The following is a 14,955-nucleotide window of genomic DNA, read 5'->3' on the forward strand; positions in this document are numbered from 1 at the left end:
TTTAATGGTAACGGCAGCGGCTGAGCCAATATCCATTATGTTGAGTGCCGTTGACACCCTATATCCAGATTATCTGGATATGCGAGTTCTATTTTGCATGATCGCTCTGTATTGGCAAACCATCTTGTTCTTTATTTAAGTATGACTATATTAGTAAAAATTTCAATTTCATGGCTGATAAAGCTGCTAAGTATATCAGAAGGACGAATGTAACACTTGAGAAGTTATCAATCTCGTTTCCTAACCCAATCTCTGTTAAGTAACGATATCACTTATTCTTAGCCAAGAAAACAAAACAAAATAAAAGACAAACAAATCTTCTAGGAGCATCTCAAAATCTCAATTAAATAGAGGTTAATCTCAAATTCTCAATTAAATAGCAGGTTAAATACTAGTACTATTCTCAACCAAACGTGTCACTAATGTTGAACTCCGCAACCTTCCAAACGTGACTTAAGGAGCACAGACGTCGTTTCTCGCGCCATCACTTGCAACTTTTTGAAACAAGAAGAAGAATTCCAAGTAGGCTTAGTTTTTATCTGTTTTCATCGTCTTCGTTAGAGATTTAGTTGTAATGGGCATAAAGGTAATCGTTTTTTCCTTCTAAACATCATCTGCTTCTATGCTATTTATCTCTTCTTCTTATCCTTATTTTTTGATGATTTTTTTCGTTTTTTTTTTTTTTTTTGTAGGGTTTAACAAAGCTGTTAGCTAATAATGCACCCAAGAGTATGAAACAGGAAAAACTGGAGAGTTATACTGGTCGTGAGATTGCTATTGATGCTAGTTTGAGCATTTACCAGTTCCTTGTTAAGTTTCCAAACCCTAATTGAATCATTCCTAATTGAATTCCATTTTTTATTTACTTGTTCTCTATTTGGATTTGTGAATGTAGATTGTAGTAGGAAGAAATGGGACGGGAACACTTACGAATGAAGCGGGTGAAGTAACGAGGTATATGAGGACTAATTTTGATCAATAAGTTGTAAACCGCCATTTGGTGTTGAAATTTCTTTACTGTTGGCATGTTTAGTAGAAAATCTATTAGAGTTAACAAGGAACATTGACTGGAAACACCACTAACTTGTGGTCATGTGTCATGTTGAGTAATATTCCAGTATAACAACATTTTATATTTTCTTATCAGCCATTTACACGGATTGTTTTCTCGAACGATTAGGCTTCTGGAAGCTGGACTGAAGCCGGTGTAATTTGCTTCTCACCTTATCACTGCTTTTTTTATCCAAATTTAATGCATAGTTTCTTGTAGGAGCTGGGATTAAATGAAGGATTACTGATATCTGAGTTCACTGGTTTTACGTTATTAGGTATGTTTTTGATGGTAAACCACCAGATTTAAAGAGGCAGGAGTTGGCAAAACGGTATGTTCTTTATCACGTGTAATCCCTATTTAAGGTTTGCTATTCTCACATTTTTGTGTTTGTTAAATGTGTTTTACTCATTATTAGGTCATTAAAGAGGTCGGATGCTACTGAGGATTTGGCCGCAGCAACAGAGGTATAAATATCATATCTCAACAAACTAAGGTGAATGTATATCTAATATCTAATATCTGTATATGTATATTTTGTTTTTATCTGTGTTGGTATTGTATATTTGTGTGACTTGATTTGTGCTTTTGTTAGAGTGGGGATAAGGAAGACATTGAGAAGTTCAGTAAACGAACCGTGAAGGTCTGATTGTTTTTCCCGTTCAGATAAGCACACGTGATTGATCCATAACTTAAACAAGTATAATCTATCCTACTATTTGTGGATGATATCTTTGCTCTTGCTTTGCCTGGAAATATACATGTTTTTACCATTTGTACTGATTTGTTAGTCTCATATACCTTGTTTGGTCTCTTCTAGGTGACCAAGCAACACAATGACGACTGCAAAGTGCTTCTACAACTTATGGGTTTACCCGTAGTTCAGGTGACTTTTTAAATTTGCATTGGGTATTTTCTTTGGAATCAACTATATGCTGTGCACAAAGAAACCTGTGTAACTTGTTCATGGTTCTGTTGGATGTATGTTGAGCACTATTCTTTTTTTGTGTAGGCTGCATCTGAAGCTGAGGCAGAGTGTGCTGCACTGTGCAAAAGTGGTAAGGTGTGCAAGTTTGAAGAGGTTTTAATTAGTTTACCTTTTACTTTAAGGTTTACAACTTAATGTTATTACCGTCATGTAGGTGTATGCTGTGTCATCTGAAGACATGGATACCTTAACTTTTGGTGCTCCAAGATTTCTGCGCCATCTAATGGGTCCAACCACCAAAGTCCCAGTTGTGGAATATGACATTGAGAAGGTACATACAACTATAAGAAAGCTTAACTGTGGTTGCTATAATTGAATTTCAGAGCTTGAACTTTCTGAAACATGCTTTTTTCTTCAGATATTGACAGAACTGAACCTCACAATGGACCAGTTTGTTGATTTGTGCATCCTTTGTGGCTGTGACTATTGTCCCAGTATACGAGGTACTCTAACATATCAAATAATCTGATGATGCATGAATATATAGAGGAAAAATGTTGCTATATTGTTGGGGTGATATGCCCGTCTAGATTCTCAGGCACTATTCATATTTGTTGATCATTTGACGTTGACGTCATACACGAAGCCTTCAATTAGAGATTTTAATATTTAGTGACTGTTACTGTTAGTGGTTCTTATATATGTGTTCAAGGAAAACAATGAGATGATAAGATTGACATTTTGGTAATCTTAGTGCTGTATTCAAGCATTCATAGTGCTTATTGAAGTCCATGTTGTTTCTATCATTACGATTTATATTTTAAAAATAGCTTTTCTTCCTAACACGTTTGCACCTTTGGCATAAAGACTGTTTTGTTTGGCGTAATTATGAGCGTGATTTTGTTTTCTTAATTTTGTTGTGTATACCTGTATTCCATACTTACGTCGAGACCTTCCTACTAACCTTAGATACGGGATCTATTAATTATATAAGCTATGACTAAAAGATCTTGCATTTAGGTGTTGGGGAGAAGACTGCCTTAAAGCTTATCCGTCAGCATGGTTCTATAGAAAGTATTTTGGAGAATATAAACAGACAGAGGTGCATCTCATTTTCGACTTGCAAGTTCCTTTCTTATAGGATTTTTGTTAATTAGGCAGAGATGTTTGACTATGTTGCTTAATTTTCTACCTCTTTTTTGTGTCTTTTTGTTGTTGGTTTATGATAATGAAGGTATCATATACCTGAAAACTGGATGTATCAAGAAGCTCGCCATCTTTTTAAAGAACCTTTACTCTCTTCTGGTGATCAGCAGTTTGATATTACGTGGACCGGACCGGATGAGGAGGTGCTTAAGTTGGGTTGTTTTTTATCTTGCATATTTGTTTCTTAAAAACATGGCATAATGTTTCTTTTGTTCTTGAATTTTGTAGGGGCTCATAAATTTTCTGGTGGAGGAAAACGGGTTCAACCATTATCGAGTTACAAAAGTATGCCATGTACTCATTGTTACGACTCATAATATGTTAAGAAAAGTGCAATCGATGTCCTTCCATATATGTGTGCATTGATTTCTGTATCTTTAATAGGCTATACAAAAGATCGAAGCGTCTTCTAAAAAATCATCCCAAATCCGGTAGGTGTTTCATATAAATGAATTGTGTAACTAGATTATACTTTATGCATCTTGATATTACAACCTTTGTACAGATTGACTTCCTCCAAACAAGTGGTGAGCACGTCATTTCTTGAGCGAAAGGTATGCTTAGCACTTTATCTGGAAGCATCCAAGTTTTCAGCTTAATCAGCTCCTTACCTTTTGTAATATATATTATCATGAATCATGTTATGAAGTCGTTAAAGAGAACTAGAGAAGCATTCCTCTAAACCGAGGTTAATGTTATCGTCTATTAACTTGGTCGTGATATGTTGACTAGCTAGTGTACTTGCAAGTATAAAATTATTATTGGTTATGATTACATTGTTCAGGGTGCCGTACAAAGTCTGGATTTGTTTTTTTTACGTTAAATCTTTTAACTGGAGATATCCCTCTCATCCAATGCCACGTTAAAAGGACATGTTGATATGATGTTCAGAATTACAATAGCATAGCACTGATTAGATACAGTGACTACATTTGATTACAGGAAACTAAATGCGTTCTTGGAGCTTTTGACCTGCCTGTCAAGCCAAAAGTGTTCTCTCATGGAGTTTGTATGCACCCACTTTCGAATTCAATTAGTATCTCAAACCCACCAATTATGGATATGAGATCGACGAATTGGGGGCCATTCTCCAGAAGTTTCTGCCTCAGTACATAAAGCTTAATTCCCCTGCTAAGCTTTCAGGTGTAACCAAGTTAGTAAATAACCAATTTTTTATTTTTTTTCTTAAGTTACAGAACTTTGTTGAGTGGGAAATTATTATTCTTTTCAGCGACTAAATCATTCTATAGTTTAACAAGACTTCATTTCCATCAAAGTTCTGTTGTTAGACCGTTCTATTTCTTATTTATGTTTTAATTTTCATGACAGGACAGGAAACATCGGAGAAATGTTGAACTGAAACAATGAAGAAGTCAATGGTACAAAAGTGCAGTTTCTGTGCAGCTGATTAGATTATTTAAGCGTCTAAGCACATCATACTCTAGTCAGGTAAAAGCTTATCATTTGCTTTCTTCCCTTCATTTTTACCTCTTTTTCTCCGTTGGTATAGGTTAAAATTTTAGATAGTCTAATGTAAATAAATAACCCAGATCGTGTTGCAAGAGAACTACTACTCCTATGAATTATTGCAAGTACAGGTCTTTAGTGATTTGATGACCTAAAAACAAAAAAATTTAGAGAATTATGGAGTTAATCATGAAAATGTTGACATAAATATGAATATCTGTGTCATAACTCAACTAGTAATGAAACCCACGTGAAGAATTAGGTTGGATTACAAATTCATTCTTTATATTGTTCAGAGTCTCATCTTATTGGTTAGGCAACTGACATATTTACTTTTAAATACCCACCAATAAACTAAAAAACTAACTGGATTTACTTTTAAATGCCCACCAAAAATTTAAAAAACTAACTGGATTTTACTTAATTTATCAGCAGGGCAGAAGAAAAGGATGGGAGTGAGAATTGCGTGTATTGTCATGTTTGTTTGAGAAAATGATGTCATAGAAAACTAGTAAGGCAATTGAAGGGCCTGTCTTTTTCCCAGAACTTGGTTTCTTTCATTTCTTTTTAGTAATTAAATGCTTGGAATTCACTGGTGGAGGTAACCCTTTTAGTGGGGATCTGTGGACGTTGTTTTGAATAGACTACCACTCATCACTCGACTATAACTTTTGTAGCATATGGAAATGGAGATTTCCACTGTTATGAGTGGGGAAGGTTATCATCCAAGTGAAAAAAAAGTTCTCTCTGAAACACTGCACGGCTGAGTAATTGCGCGAAGGCACTAGTACTGCTACTATATATGGCCGGGCAGGGTGGAATGAAATTCGGGTCTAGTGACTTCAAAATTACCTAGTCTGCCTTTGTAGGATTTAATAGAGCTGAGGTGTGAAGTGATTTGTTTGTTTTCCTTTCACGCGGCTCTTTGTCCCTTCTAGTTGTGGTGATTAGGCAGCCTCCACTCATGTGTATTTCAGATTATTGAAAAAGCTTCCATCACTTGATACTGAATTGTTAAATTCGTACTTGTGAAAAGAAATCAATACATGAGATGTGGATCCTAATTTCCTAACCCTATTGATCTTATTCTCTGAATGTTAGGTCCAAGTGTCCAACCAACAAAAGCTTCTAGATCAAAGATAAATTGTTAAAGATTTTATTTTTTAAGGATAATAAATTATACTTCAGAATGACTCATTTTTTTCTAGAAAAAACTTCGTTTGCTAGTCCAGAATAATTCCCACTCTGCCACCATTTACGACTACTAGGAGAAATGTTCTTATTATTTTTTTTATTATTCTGTTCTCTGATTGTCAGTTGGTCCATATGGATAAAGGAATAAAGCTCCCGTCCAGACCATCAGTGCTGGATGAAATTCCCGGATTATTACAGAATAAACCCTATCCATACGATTTAGGATTATTTTTTGATTCTCTCACAGGGCTAGAATCCAGTGTCACCTAATTTACACGTCTCTCTACTTGAACGGTGGCAGTTGTCCTACCTACAGTTCAAGATGGGATGGTTGCAACAGGAAGGTAGGCTTCCAAAGTTGCAAAAGAACTGTGGCAGTTGTCCTGCCTAATGGTCTTTCAAAGTTGTTGAAGATCATTAAGATTCTGGAACACAAAACAGCTAGGGACTTCCTGCACGCCTTTCTCAAAACGGTCACTTCCCGCTTTAGGCTTTTATTCCATGTTCAAAACCATGGGGGAACCATTGTCAAAACAAGTCAGAAAATACCATCCATGAAAGGTCGTAGCATAGATGGGTAGGAAAGATTTGAAATTTAAAAAAAAGCAGTTATAAGATCTGTGATTCAAGAAACGACCACTAACCAAAAGGCAAAATATCTCGAGTCAATTTAAAACCACATTTGGATTCCACCTCCACAAGAACAACGAATATTAAAAAGAATCAATGCTCACCACATCAGGCTGTTGAAAAGTGAAATGCCACATACATTTTGGTGTTGGCATTCGCTTTTTTAGGACTATAAAAATCACGGCCACAGCTCCATTGAATTCATCAAAGTGGTGATTTAAGACAGTACAAGGACTAACAAACTTTGTTTTGTTTTAATCTGTGAAGGTGTGTGTTCATGCTTTTTTTGTTTTAGTTCATAATTAATGTTTGATTCAGCTTCAGATACATACATGTGGTTGTTCTTCCTGTATTCTGATTGCCTCTTTTGTTGAATTTCAACTTCCATCGAGTGAAAATGTATTGTCAAAAATTAATCTTTTGATATCTTTACAGGTTCTTTGAGAAAATGGATGGCCTCAGAAGTTTGAACAAAACCAACATCGAGTGTTTACTATTCGGTATGCATGATTCTGAACTTGCAACAACATTTTGTTAGAGTAGTTTACATAATTCCATGGTTTATACTTATTGGTCTGTAACCGTATTCTAGCTGATATTTACGATGATCACCTCCAAGTTAGATCAATAATTTGATGGTCTTAGCTTATAGTCAAACTATGTTGCATGATTTTCCTGTTTTTATGTAGAAATGATGTTTACGGACTTGTTTCGGTTTGAATGCAGATTTGGATGACACATTGTACCCCATGAGCTCTGGTATCAATATGGCTTGCCGCATGAACATTATAGGTGTGTGTATTAGTTATGCAGAAAATACTGTTGACACTACTTCCCTATCAGTTCCAAACTGAAAATTCAAATAATTGCAGACTACATGATAGAACACCTCAAAATTGAAGAAAGTGAAGTGCCGCGGATGTGCTTGGATTTGTACAAGGAATATGGAACCACGATGGCTGGTTTGAAGGTACAGACAAAGATTCATTAGAAATCAATAATTCCATTCTCAAGAGTCAAAACCCATGTTACCTGCATAAGATATTATATATTAGACGCACACACACACACTAGGTTGTTCTCGAGCAACAGATACTTTAAGTGAAAAGAAATTCTTATTCTTTGATTGACTGTTCTTATGTGTACTTCCAGGCCCTAGGATATGAATTTGATAATGATGAATTCCACGCCTATGTTCATGGAAGATTGCCGTATGAGACATTGAAGCCTGATCCTATCTTGAGGAACCTTTTGCTTTCCACACCACAACGTAAAATCGTAAGTTTTAATGTTCCAAGCAGCTTACAGTTTTTCGTCAGGGGTCAATATGAATTGATCACAGATTGGATAATACGTTGTGTTGTGGGGTTTGATTGGTTAATGCAGATCTTTACCAATGGTGACAAAGCTCATGCACTTAAAGCTCTTAGTAGGTTGGGTCTAGAAGATTGTTTTGAAGGGATTATCTGCTTTGAAACACTTAACAACACACCCCTTGAACCTGAAAATATTGATGACGCTGATTCTGTAAAAGTGGATAGCAATACGGTGGATTCATGTGCTAACTTCTACTTAGATGAGGCTGATGAACTTGGGTTCTTCACAGCTAGCAACGAGTTTGTGACTGAAAAAGCTAATATTGATAATGAAAACAACTGCGACGATGGTATTGCCAAATCTCCAATTCTTTGCAAACCTTCTGTGGAAGCCATCCTAGCTGCTATAAGGATTGCAGACATTGACCCAAACAAGACGGTAACTGAAAAGACCGAATATATTCTTCATATGTATTTTCTTATGTTATCATCATTATATTAGTGCTTAATGAAACATTTTATTTTTGCTATATTGGCAGATTTTCTTTGATGATAGCGTGAGAAACATAGCAAGCGGAAAGAAAGCAGGACTTCGTACTGTCATTGTAAGCTCTTCATTTTTTCTTTCTTAATGCATGAAGAACGCATTTCCATTATGCGTTCAACAAAAAGTAAACACTGTTTTTCTGGATAGCACTTTTGGCTCAATATGAAATTAAGCTTCCTCGCAGATAGGATAGACAACGTACTTGAGTTTTATTCTTGAATATGATTGCAGGTAGGGAGCTCGGTTTTAGTTCCAGGAGCGGATCTAGCACTAACTAGTATCCATAACATGAGAGAAGCTTTGCCAGAGATATGGGAAATAGAAGGGGTGGAAGATCACCAAGTTATGCAGCAATCCACTTCTGTTGAAACAGTAGTAGTCCTTGCTTAACCATCAGGCTAGACAACCCAAGCCAAATAAAAGAGAGTCCCCTGTTCCTTTCTATTCTGCTCTGTTCTTGATTGTACTGTCAGTTGCTATGTATTGTTAAAGAAATTAAAAGGAGAAAATTTATCAAGATCAGTTTCTTGATTTCTCGGTATAGTTCTTTTATTTCCGTGAATCTTTCCTATCATCGGCAAACATAGTGCGCGCACAAAATAGATTGTTTGAACTGTGGATCAACTAATGGAATCCATGATCAATAATCTTATGGATGGGGTTCAAAGGATTCACAGTTGTTGCCACGTCATACCTGTGAAGGAACCAGCGGTAAAGCATGATGGGCTAAACAACTAAGCGCTCGGATGGGCAATCATTTAGTGCTCGACCGTTTGAGCCGTTGGATCTTTAATGGTATTCCAACGCTTCGAAGCGCGTAATGGTTTCGCGCTAACCTGAATTCTCTAGCGTGAAGCCATTTGTGTTATTTCTCTGATTCACAACCCCGTCCTATCACCGGAGAGCAAAATTGTGAATGTGGAGAAAAAAAACACTTGTGGATGCTTTATGAATATCCGTAAGTTTCAATTTAAGCGTGGAAATAAAGAGTAATTTTGTACACACTCTAAATAATGCAAAATAATGCAATTAAAACCTCCATAATTGTTACCAGCATGAACACCAAAGATGAGAGGTTGGAGAACATTGATCCGAATTCTTACTCGAATTGAAAGATGATAAACACAGAAGTTGCAGTCAATAAGGTAGGGATCATCAAAACACCAAACCGTTGTGCCGTTAGTAGGAGCATTGAACTGATTACTTAGAAATTGCATACAGTACCATATGCTTGGATTTATTTGTATGTGGAGTCGTGCATGATTCCATAAAACGCCTACAGTACAAAATGATATTACATCTCTCTTTTCACCCAAGATTTTCTTAACTCTTAACTGAAATGTGATCATTAACTGATGCTTTTAACTAATAAACATCGAAATAAAGAAAAAAACCTAGTTAAGCAAAATTTAGCCAAAGAGATATCAAGCATCTAATGGCAGCTCTCCACAATTGGTAATCCGGCATGGCACCTTGGGGGTGTCTCCTCTGCTAGTCTCTTGTGATTCCAGCGTCTCGACGACATCCATGCCGTCGATAACATGTCCAAAAACAACGTGGCGGCCGTCCAACCATGGAGTCTGTTTCACAAAAATGAGAGAGAAAATATTAGCACAAACCCAACTACAAACAGGACCTGGGACAAAAACATAATGAGGGTCTGAATTCGCTGATTAGTTTTTAAACTGTTAAAAGAGAAATGGGGGCGTGGGTCTACATGGTCTTTGATTGTCAGCTCTTTGAGTTCGATTATGTCCACCCACTTAGGACCTCCCGAGTGATATGTTGGAGCGCAAGATGCTATTTTTAGCAGTTAACTCCCTTTAGACTCCCCAACAATCACTTGACAAAGTCCTAACTCCTAAATAGTCTAAAGGAAGGTGCATTGATCAAATCAGGCAATCACACATACGCTTTCACATATATAAAGAAAAGAAGCGGTTACAGCTGAAAAGGAAATGATAAGCTCCAGCTAACTCACCTTAACAGTGCAAATGAAAAACTGGCTCCCATTGGTATTAGGGCCTGCATTTGCCATGCTTAATACTCCCTGTCCAACGTGCTTTACTGTAAAATAGCAGCGAAAGCAACAAAAAACAATTTGGTTACCAAACAAATAAAATCATAGACAGCATCCACCAAACTCGATTAAACAAGCCAATAACTTCTTATTGCCCACAAGGAACCACTTACAGGTGAAGTTCTCATCTGCAAAATTGTTCCCATAAATGCTTTTTCCTCCAGTTCCCTGTCATAATCCCAATAACAAAATTCTGTTCAGGCCAAAGGAATCAATTGAAACTAGTTGAAACGAAACAACCATAGCGCTTGCCATCATCAAATGCAGTGACTCGTGAAGTACATAAAGAATCAAAACTCACATTCCCATTAGTAAAGTCCCCACCCTGAATCATGAATTGTTTGATAATACGATGGAACGAGCATCCTTTGTAACCAAAACCCTTCTCTCCTACATAATTATAACGATTCAAATTAATCGTTCTGTTTTCAACAAGAACTTTCTCTATGCAAACTACGTATTCACAAAGTAAAGAAGTTAATAGGGGAACAATTACCAGTGCACAAAGCGCGAAAATTGTCAACAGTCTTTGGAACTTCATTCCCAAACAAACCCATTACAATCCTACCCGCTGGCTCTCCTCCAATGTCTACATCAAAGAATACCTTAGTTGTGACTTCTGCTTGTAACTGCAAACCCCACAACAACAACAAAATCAGACATCAATTATCTTGTTCAATATCTCTAAACCAACCCAATAATAATAGTATAACAAACAATCTAACCTCTATGCGAACTTACATTAGTTGCAACAGCATTAGTACACACCATCCTCCTGTGTCCAACAACTGGAGTACTAACATTAGAAATCTGTTTGATTTGAAGTCCTCCTGAAGCATATCTAGAACAACCAGATGATAACAAACTTCTTTTCCCCGCAAAATTAACTGATGATGATGTAATAATAGGGGAAACCATTTTTAGGTTACCAACATTTGATTTTTGCTACATAAAAAATTGAAGTCAGGAAAATACAGAACAAGTTTTTATTTTATAAATGGACAACAAGAGAGTATTGAAGAAACCCTAAGTTACCTGAAAAACGGAAGGAGTGTAGAAAGCAGAAGAAGTTGCCATGGCGGAGTAGTAGATAGAAACTGAAGCTCGAGTAGGTGAAGAATGATAAAAATCAACGGATAAGAAAATGGTTTTCTTTTTTCAGCGTACTTTTAAACAAGGGTCAAGGGGCAGTTAAAATGCGCTAGGTGCGCATTAAAAAAGGATTTCTCGTGTGGATATTCCAAATAAACGGTTTCCTAAGATTCTCCCGTTAAGTAGTAACAATTTTTCTATAAAAAAAAATCCATCCTCCGTGTTTTTTTTTGAAACATGTATTTTATTAAATAACTAATAAACTATTACGCGAGGGTATAAGATACCTCAAGATTCATTGAGTACAATTAAGTTGATAATTCATGAATCAACTGTAACATGATATTGGATCAGAATAGCAATCTTCAGATAGGAGTTGCATCGATGGCGGATGTTGGAATCGGAGGTCGAAAGGCCTTTGGTCAATGCTTTCCACAAGAAAAGTTGCATTGTTGGTGGACACGAAAGTATCCATAAAAACTCAGGTGTTGGTAGAGGCGTTCGATGCAATTGATTGAAGTTGCTAGTAAGGCCTTTGTATCTTGATGCTGGGTAACCTGCCCGAGTGATAGCTGTGTACTCCATTGTTTTCCGACTTGATCCATAACTTCAAATTAAGCCTTGGAGTAGAAACTAAGCCTTGTCCTTGATGGATTAGTGCTAATAAAGATATTACAGATTTAATCTAAGAAGTGAAATAACAAAACAAAAGAAACTACAAACACAATTAAACTAACTGGGGTAATTTAACTGGAAAACACTACGCTTGTAAGGTATAGATGCAAAGTGAGGTGGATTATCCATCGGCCCATGGAGATGCATAAAGTTACCGAGCTACTTCAGCTAGATTTGTGGCATTAGAACTCAAAATAGTCTACTAGAGTTCATTCTTCTTGATCATGGTTTTGTGATGATGAAGAGTCATTCTTCCGTGGCTGAAATTCGGAAATCCAAAGCGGTGTCGACTAAACTCATATATAATTGATGAATTGGTTGATGTTGTGTCAGATATAAGATTAAGCAACCATCTCCCTTAAGTTCATCTGCAGTCCATCAATTGTACATGTAGAATTAATCTTTATTGAGAGTAAACCATTCTGCATCCAAATAAGGAAAGGTTGTTGTTGTCTATTGTTGTTGCTGTTGGAGCTGATGCAAACTATGCAGGATATGCAAAGAAGATTGAGCTGCTGCATGTATTCACATTCAACATAGCAGAATCAAATTGCTCCTTTCGAAACCTTGTGACTTCACATAATTCAATAAAATCTATAGCCATATGCATATCAAACCTTAAGATGCTGAGACAAGTCGATCCCAAGACTGATTCTCATGAAACAGAATCCCTACTGAACTGGAAATGTGATTGTTTCATTTAAAATTCTGGTGTTAGCTACCATATTAACAAGCTATGATGCTCATAAAAGGTTATGAAAAGTAATCCCAAATTTTCAGAAGACATGAATATGATTGCAGGTAATGAGATTATATTGATTGCCTGAGTTATGATAAAATCTCCCACATAATTTTCTAGACCCCTGCCCTAACAGATCTGCATATTTCATACTGAAATTCATTTTTGAAGAGCCAAAACCTGGCATTAACCGACAAAAACACACCAATAAGGTGCTATCTAAACTTCAAAGCGATTTGAGATTTATTTATTTTTCCTTAAAAAAACATCCTGGTGAGAGCACCACCAGAGATACGATTGGTCCTAATAAGCCTTACATGGAAGAAAACCATTCTAGGAACATTACTAGTCCAGCGACAGGACAATGGGAAAACAAAGAAGAAAGCAAGGCAGAAACTTGTGCAAATTAAAATATAAAACTAGATGCAAGGGCAGAATATTATGTGAGAAGATATATATACACAATCTTTGAGAATTTGGGATTGAATTATGTAGGATGGTATGAGCACAGAAAAAAAAGTTTAGCCAAATATTCTGATTCGCAAGAGAGAGCGACAAATCTGAGTTCATGGGATTGTATCACCTTGGAAGTCGGTTGATAATCTGGCGAATTAACTGAAGAAGGCGACGAATTGATCATTAAATCCAGCAAACGTTCTTTGATATGGATCCAGAAATGGTTGTTGTAGATTTGAAGATTTATTCCATTGAACATCTTATGAGGTAGATCCAGAAAATGGTTGTTGCAGATTGAATAACAACAATCGATTGAGATGATATAAGCGTCACCATCGAGATCTCAAGAACAAAGCATCAATAGGAACCCAAAAAAAAAAAAAAAAAAGAACAACCATCGATGAAATTGAAGAAGAAACCATGATCATACCGCATAACTAATAGCTGAAAGTAAATCTATAACATCTCTAAGGCCGGTGGATTGAAGATTAGCTAGTGATGATGGGGGAAATCATAGTGGTTTTGATTTAGGGTTTGTTTCCTTCGCGACGCTGTTTTAGTTTCTCTGCCTCCGTTGGGGGTCATTCGGCATAGGGAAAAATCCATGACAGAAAAGTTTGATTATTGTATAAAAACTGGGGCGGCCGGTTCCTACCAGGGTTGGCTAATCCCCTTGTATCCCGGCAAACCGGTCGCGCTATTATGGGAAAAGTGTAAAGTAATTTAGTTTCGACCGCTAGCGACTTCAACTCGTTTGCCCCGTTGAGTTTTTACTGGCGAAGATTTAAACTCTACCTCATGCGGTGGATGTTCTACCGTGTATAAGTATTAGCATTCTCTTCAGTTTTCGTTCACGAAAAAATTTCTTCCCTTCTACAAAGTTAGAGTAGAAAATTTTTCTTCCCTTTTTTTGCTTAAAAATGAGTACCAAAACAAGTTGACAATAAAAAAAATAAAAAAAAGGAAAATCTGCTGCAGATAGTGATATCATCTGGGTCCAGGATAAAGAAAAAGAGTTCTCTAATGTTAGGCGACTAGTTGGAGCTGGTGTATTACCTACGCATTTATCTAACCATCTCCGGTACCATATCAAGGTTATGAATCGCCTGATGCTATTCAACCACCATCTCGGACTCAAACTAATGAGTTTTCGGAAGATCAAACAGGCATATCTATCTTACAGAAACAAACGTGTTTTGCCTAATCTAACGGTTCTAAATGCGTGGTTTATAGCAATCGACGGCTGCTATTCCTTTAAAAATGCGGAAAAGAGTAGGAAATAAATCGTGGATCAAAATACACCCCCTTCTTACGCCCTCATCCAACGTCTCATATTCGATTTCGAATCCCTTAAATTTTCATGCAATCGCATTTATAAAGATAAGTTTCCAAAGATAAGACGCCATTAAATCCAATTTTATATCAATTGCCAAAAATAGAGTCCTGATTTATGGTTCTGCGTCTTCTCCAGTTCTCCTCCTTCGATTTACGTGTGTATGATACGTTACGCAAAACAAACGTGTTTTTCTTAATCTGACGGTTCTAAATGTGTGGTTTATAACAATCGACGGCTG

At 36.6% G+C, this 14,955-nt stretch overlaps 3 protein-coding genes across 9 annotated transcripts; 2 read left to right on the top strand and 1 right to left on the bottom strand.

Moving 5' to 3' along the window:
• The first annotated feature begins 238 nt into the window (after window positions 1–238).
• Window positions 239–5,378, top strand: LOC113332741 (flap endonuclease 1-like). 6 transcript variants are annotated; one of them, XM_026579249.1, is made up of 19 exons: window positions 240–586; window positions 693–809; window positions 896–954; window positions 1,148–1,207; window positions 1,329–1,382; window positions 1,470–1,518; window positions 1,647–1,694; window positions 1,872–1,937; window positions 2,064–2,114; window positions 2,194–2,310; window positions 2,398–2,482; window positions 3,000–3,081; window positions 3,214–3,328; window positions 3,414–3,470; window positions 3,570–3,616; window positions 3,691–3,739; window positions 4,128–4,338; window positions 4,515–4,634; window positions 5,085–5,378. In XM_026579249.1, the coding sequence occupies exons 1-17, from the start codon at window positions 575–577 to the stop codon at window positions 4,299–4,301; spliced, it is 1,242 nt and encodes a 413-aa protein (XP_026435034.1). In that variant the 5' UTR covers window positions 240–574; the 3' UTR covers window positions 4,302–4,338; window positions 4,515–4,634; window positions 5,085–5,378. The 6 variants fall into 6 exon arrangements, with proteins under 6 accessions (XP_026435039.1, XP_026435034.1, XP_026435038.1 ...); XM_026579253.1 differs by having other exon boundaries at window positions 5,088–5,378; XM_026579251.1 differs by having other exon boundaries at window positions 4,520–4,634.
• A 1,211-nt stretch (window positions 5,379–6,589) lies between these two features.
• On the top strand, window positions 6,590–8,880 carry LOC113332629. The gene is made up of 8 exons (XM_026579151.1): window positions 6,590–6,743; window positions 6,912–6,976; window positions 7,203–7,268; window positions 7,349–7,446; window positions 7,629–7,754; window positions 7,863–8,231; window positions 8,332–8,397; window positions 8,571–8,880. The coding sequence occupies exons 2-8, from the start codon at window positions 6,925–6,927 to the stop codon at window positions 8,727–8,729; spliced, it is 936 nt and encodes a 311-aa protein (XP_026434936.1). The 5' UTR covers window positions 6,590–6,743; window positions 6,912–6,924; the 3' UTR covers window positions 8,730–8,880.
• Window positions 8,881–9,539: 659 nt separating this feature from the next.
• LOC113333283 (peptidyl-prolyl cis-trans isomerase A1-like) lies at window positions 9,540–13,927 on the bottom strand. 2 transcript variants are annotated; one of them, XM_026579792.1, is made up of 8 exons: window positions 13,509–13,927; window positions 11,455–12,554; window positions 11,161–11,364; window positions 10,916–11,048; window positions 10,721–10,809; window positions 10,533–10,587; window positions 10,321–10,406; window positions 9,540–9,919 (listed from the first exon to the last, which is right to left on the bottom strand). In XM_026579792.1, exons 2-8 carry the CDS (start codon window positions 11,494–11,496, stop codon window positions 9,764–9,766), a joined length of 765 nt encoding a protein of 254 aa, XP_026435577.1. In that variant the 5' UTR covers window positions 11,497–12,554; window positions 13,509–13,927; the 3' UTR covers window positions 9,540–9,763. The 2 variants fall into 2 exon arrangements, with proteins under 2 accessions (XP_026435577.1, XP_026435576.1); XM_026579791.1 differs by having other exon boundaries at window positions 11,455–12,865.
• Window positions 13,928–14,955: the final 1,028 nt, after the last annotated feature.

This window comes from Papaver somniferum, unplaced genomic scaffold (assembly GCF_003573695.1).
Source record: "Papaver somniferum cultivar HN1 unplaced genomic scaffold, ASM357369v1 unplaced-scaffold_132, whole genome shotgun sequence".
In the NCBI taxonomy this organism is placed as follows: domain Eukaryota; kingdom Viridiplantae; phylum Streptophyta; class Magnoliopsida; order Ranunculales; family Papaveraceae; genus Papaver; species Papaver somniferum.